Genomic DNA, 5,519 nt, shown 5'->3' with positions numbered 1-5,519 from the left:
TCTCAGCCTTGTCCTTATCAGACGGGATGGGTCCCGACTCCCACTTTTCTCCCTTCTCGTCCCACCACTTGTCCTCCAGCCCTCTAGTCGCTGGCTTTCCCCATAACTCCTCGTCCGAGTAGTTAAACTCCCCTTCCGTCCGGGGGTCTCTGAGTTCTATCCCTTGGTGTGGGCCTCGCTTCCGGAAGGCAGGGCGAGCCTGCAGGGTTACTGGACAGCCTTCTCTACCAGGGCTCCTTTTTACCTGGCCTATCCCTGCCTCGACCGCAGCTCCCCGTCCTCCTCTTCCGCGACGTCCTCTGCCTCCCGCGCACCACTCTCCCTCTCCTTTTAACCTTCTCTCGCTCCACCTCTCTTTTCTTCTCTCCGCCCCTAGACTGCCCCCTTGCTCTTCTCGCCCCTCCTCCTCCAAGTCCCTTTCCTCTTTCTCTTCCACCTGCTCCACTTCTGTCCTCCCCGTCCTCTCTACACCTGGGTCCACCTTACTACACGACCCCCCCTCTAAGAGAGACGGTGAGCCAGAAGTGGTCCAGGTGGCCTGTCGGGAGAAAAAATCAGCATTAGCATGCAAAGCCCCTTGTCTGTGTTGGACAGTAAAAGCATATGGCTGTAAAGCCAGGTACCATCTAGTGATACGAGGATTAGTATCTTTCATGGATGCCAACCACGTTAGCGGAGCATGATCTGTTATTAAATGAAAAGGAGCACCCCACAAGTAATATCTAAGAGAGGTTATCGCCCATTTAATGGCCAACGCCTCTCTTTCTATGGCTGCATATCGCTGCTCCGCTGGCTTTAGTTTCCTACTTAAATATAAAATTGGATGCTCTCCGTCTTCCCTCTGTTGGGACAGGACGGCCCCTATACCCCATTCTGAGGCATCCGTTTGTAGAATGAAAGGTTTGGAAAAATCCGGGGCCCTTAGAATAGGATAGCTACATAGGTGAGTCTTCAGTTCCTCAAAGGCTGCCTGCTCCACTTTTCCCCAACGCACCCTCCGGGGTTGTCCTTTCCTAGTTAAATTAGTTAACGGGGCAGTTATATGAGCAAAGTGTGGAATAAACAGACGATAGTAGCCTGCCAAACCCAAAAATTGTCGAACCTGTTTCTTCGTTTGGGGAATTCCCCATTCTTGAACTTTCTCTACCTTATCTTGTAAAGGCCTAATCCTCCCTTGTCCCACTTTATGTCCCAAATATTTCACCTCCTGACATGCTATAGCACACTTCTTGGGATTAGCCGTCAACCCCGCCTTGTGTAAGGCTTCTAAGACCTTCTCCAAATGCCCTAAATGTTCCTCCCACGAATCACTAAAAATAATGATGTCGTCGATATAAGCAGCTGCACAATAAGACAAGTGTTGCAACACCTTATCCATCAACCTCTGAAAGGTAGCCGCAGCTCCATGTAATCCAAAAGGCATCCGGGTGAACTGAAACAGTCCCTTAGGAGTGGCGAACGCAGTCTTTTCTTTGTCCTCCGGCCTCAACAAAATTTGCCAATAGCCCTTGGTCAAGTCAATAGACGATAAGTATTGGGCTTGTCCCAGGCGTTCTAAGAGATTAATGGCCCCGGGCATCGGGTAAGCGTCAAATTTGGAAACCTTGTTGACTTGTCTAAAGTCAACGCAGAATCTCACTGTCCCATCAGGCTTAGGTACCATTACTGGTAGACTCCGCCACGGGCTTTGAGAGGGCTCTATAACTCCTAATTTTAGCATTGTCTCTACCTCCTTGTTAATAAGCTCTTGAACTCGCCAAGGCCAGGGTCTTAATGGTAGTCTTACCACTGTTTTAGGTTCCGTATCGATGGCATGTTGTATTATCCCTGTACATCCGGGCTCCCCTTGGAAAACAGATTTGAAACGACTTTGTAAAGTTCTTACCTGTTGTCGTTGGGTATCAGATAAGGGTGATAGGATAGGGATGTCGCCAGTGCCTACAAAGTCCTCTGCTTGGGGTCCTATCAACCACTCTTCCTCTTCCTCCAAATCTGGGTCCACTTCCCCAAACAATGCTTCCCGTACTCTCCAAGCCTTCAGAAGATTAATGTGGAAAACTCTAGTTTTAGGGGGGTCTTGTCCCATCTTTACCTCATAATCCACAGGACCTACCCTCCTCACCACCTCAAAAGGGCCTTGCCACTTAGCAAAGAGCTTAGCTTTTTGAGCCGGCAACAGGACTAGCACCTGCTGCCCCACCTGTAGGCTTCTTTCCTTTACTTTGCTGTCAAAATACCTTTTCTGCTCCTCCTGGGCTTTTTGTAAGTTTTCTCTGGCCATCTGGCCTATCTCTTTCAAATGTTGTCTCATCCTTAAAACAAACTGTAACTCCGTTTGGGAATTAGGAGCTTCCTCCTCCCAGCCTTCTTTAACAATGTCCAATATGCCCCGCGGTCTACGGCCATATACCAACTCAAAGGGTGAAAAGCCTAAAGATGACTGAGGGACCTCTCTGAAAGCAAACAATAAAGGCTCCACCAACTGAGGCCATGACTTCGGATGACTCTCTACAAACTTCCTTAACATCCCCTTCAGCGTACGATTAAAGCGTTCGACCATCCCATTGGCCTGAGGGTGGTAAATAGAGGTCCTTAGGGGCTTAACCCTTAATAATTCCCACATTTTCTGTAGGGTTTGGCTCATAAAGTTAGAGCCCTGATCCGTTAAAATTTCCTTGGGGAAACCCACCCGAGAAAATATCTTTACCAGTTCCTGCGCAATCCTAGTGGCCTGTATCGACCTTAAAGGCACCGCTTCCGGATATCTTGTGGCGCAGTCTACTACTACCAATATGTAACGGAATCCCCCTGCTGCTTGTTCCAAAGGTCCTACAATGTCCATCGAAATCCGTGAGAAAGGTTCTTCCACAATAGGCATGGGAATCAACTTTCCCCCTGGAGGCCCCTTCTCCTGGAATAGTTGGCACTGGGGACAAGACTTACAGAAAGCTTTAACCTCCGCGTACACTCCCGGCCAAAAGAACCTTTGTAAAACCCTTTGAGTTGTTTTCTCGACCCCTAAGTGCCCCGCCATAGGCACATCATGAGCCAGCCTCATAACCTCATTCCTTAGGGCTTTCGGCACTACCAATTGGGCATCCCCGTCCCCTTGATCTGTTAAGGGAGGAACCCTATACAACAAGTCCCCTCTCAACTCAAAGCGGGGCCGGCCCTCTCCCGTCCCATCTTGAGCCTGCCTCCAGGCCTCCCTTAACACGGGGTCATCCTGCTGCCAGGCTACTACCTGCGCTCTCTTTACTCCTACCAGTTCTACCCCGAGAGCATCTCTGAGGGCTTCCCCTTCTAAAGCTTCCCGCTCTTGCAACAGTTGCCGCCACTCCAGCCAGTCCCTACCCAGCAAAGCCTCCCTCCTAAGAGTAGGGACCACCCCCACCCTTAACCTACGAGCTATCCCGGCCACCTCCACGTTTACCCATATGGCCTTATAGGGTTTTAAATCCCCGTGGATGCACCTTACATTAACCAATTGGGTTGGACCTATCCCTGGGGCCTCTCTGACTAGCGTTTGATTACACCCCGAATCTACCAATGCCCTTACTTCCTTCCCATTTACCCTCATATTCACCACCCTAGCATCCGAGGGATCCTTCCTTACCTGAGCAGCCTCCCAGGAATCGGCCCAGGAACATTCCATCACGGGACAATCCTTCCTGATGTGCCCCTCCACGCCACAAGTGTAGCACACCACTGGTTTTCGGGCTGCTTCTCCCATACTTGGTTCTTTCCCGCTCCTCCCCGCGTTGCCTTCTGGCTTGCTAGGTGCTACCTCCGAGCGGGTTGGTCCCAGGGTGGCTTCTCCTCTTCCCAAGCCTCTCCCCAGTCCCGGAGGCCCTTTTCCTCCGCGCACAGAGATGCCGTCTATGCTTCTCCGGGGTCGCCCACCTTCGCATTCTTCCGCCGCCGAATAGGCTTCCATTAAGGTCACCGCTGCCTCAAGGTCCTGGGGTTTATGACACCTTACCCAGTTACGAGCCTGAGAAGGTAATGTTCCCACAAACTGTTCCACCATGATAAGCTCAGCCACTTGCAACGAGGTTCTTTCCGCTGGTTTGAGCCATCTTAACCCACTAGCCCGAATCTTCTGGCCCAGGGTCCTAGGATGTAAGCCAGGCCGCCACTTCATCTCCCTCAAACGCAGCCTATAGGTATCCTCTGAAATATTCAGTGTCTGCAGGATAGTAGCCTTCACCTTCCCATAATCCTTTGCATCCTCTGCGGCCAGGGTATCCACCGCCTCTTGCGCTGGGCCCGTGAGGCAAGGAGTTAAGATGAGGGCCCACTGTTCTCGAGGCCACTGAGCTGCCTCGGCCACTCTCTCAAAAGTATTGAGGAACGCCTCCACGTCATCCTGGGGCCCCATTTTCATCAACTTCAAGGGGTTTAACCCCACAGTCCAGGTTAGCCCCCTATCTCCCGAGTCTCCTGTTGGCTGACGCGGCGTCCTCCATAACTCGGCCAATTGTGCAACCAGTTGGTTTTGGGCCTGTTGTTGCGTAGCGCAGACCTGCTCCAACATCCGAGACTGCTGAGTCGACACGTGCTGTAAAAGGAGTTGCTGTTGTTCCGCAAACCAAGCGAAAAGTTGCTCGTGAGTCGGCCTAGGCCCCGCCCTAGGGGCGTTGCCCGCATTCTCCACCAATGTGGGCGGGGCAGGCGTGCCTGGCTGCATAATCAGCCCACGTGAGCAACAAACTTACTTGGCACGTGTTTTTCTGCAACAGTGTTTATTCAAGCAACAACCTTCTTCCCAGTGCAATAACAACTAGGCCCCGGCCGACAAATACAGAAAGTAACTATAAGTCTCCGGTGGAATCCCCGGTGGATACTTCTCCCCGGGCGGTAGGTCCTTTATCCTCCAGGCTCCGACGTTCCCTGCGACACTTCTCCAATGGCTCAGTCTCAGCCTTGTCCTTATCAGACGGGATGGGTCCCGACTCCCACTTTTCTCCCTTCTCGTCCCACCACTTGTCCTCCAGCCCTCTAGTCGCTGGCTTTCCCCATAACTCCTCGTCCGAGTAGTTAAACTCCCCTTCCGTCCGGGGGTCTCTGAGTTCTATCCCTTGGTGTGGGCCTCGCTTCCGGAAGGCAGGGCGAGCCTGCAGGGTTACTGGACAGCCTTCTCTACCAGGGCTCCTTTTTACCTGGCCTATCCCTGCCTCGACCGCAGCTCCCCGTCCTCCTCTTCCGCGACGTCCTCTGCCTCCCGCGCACCACTCTCCCTCTCCTTTTAACCTTCTCTCGCTCCACCTCTCTTTTCTTCTCTCCGCCCCTAGACTGCCCCCTTGCTCTTCTCGCCCCTCCTCCTCCAAGTCCCTTTCCTCTTTCTCTTCCACCTGCTCCACTTCTGTCCTCCCCGTCCTCTCTACACCTGGGTCCACCTTACTACACGACCCCCCCTCTAAGAGAGACGGTGAGCCAGAAGTGGTCCAGGTGGCCTGTCGGGAGAAAAAATCAGCATTAGCATGCAAAGCCCCTTGTCTGTGTTGGACAGTAAAAGC

At 52.4% G+C, this 5,519-nt stretch overlaps 1 protein-coding gene across 1 annotated transcript; it reads right to left on the bottom strand.

The window, feature by feature from the left end:
* Window positions 1-7: 7 nt before the first annotated feature.
* On the bottom strand, window positions 8-4,703 carry LOC121917889 (the record flags this gene model as incomplete). The annotated part of the gene is made up of 2 exons (XM_042444002.1): window positions 1,886-4,703; window positions 8-538 (listed from the first exon to the last, which is right to left on the bottom strand). Coding segments are annotated over exons 1-2 (3,336 nt in total), but the record flags the coding sequence as incomplete, so codon positions are not given.
* Window positions 4,704-5,519: the final 816 nt, after the last annotated feature.

Source organism: Sceloporus undulatus, unplaced genomic scaffold (assembly GCF_019175285.1).
Source record: "Sceloporus undulatus isolate JIND9_A2432 ecotype Alabama unplaced genomic scaffold, SceUnd_v1.1 scaffold_1422, whole genome shotgun sequence".
NCBI lineage: Eukaryota > Metazoa > Chordata > Lepidosauria > Squamata > Phrynosomatidae > Sceloporus > Sceloporus undulatus.
The sequence above is the reverse complement of the archived record's forward strand: the minus strand, read 5'-3'. Positions and strand labels throughout refer to the sequence as shown.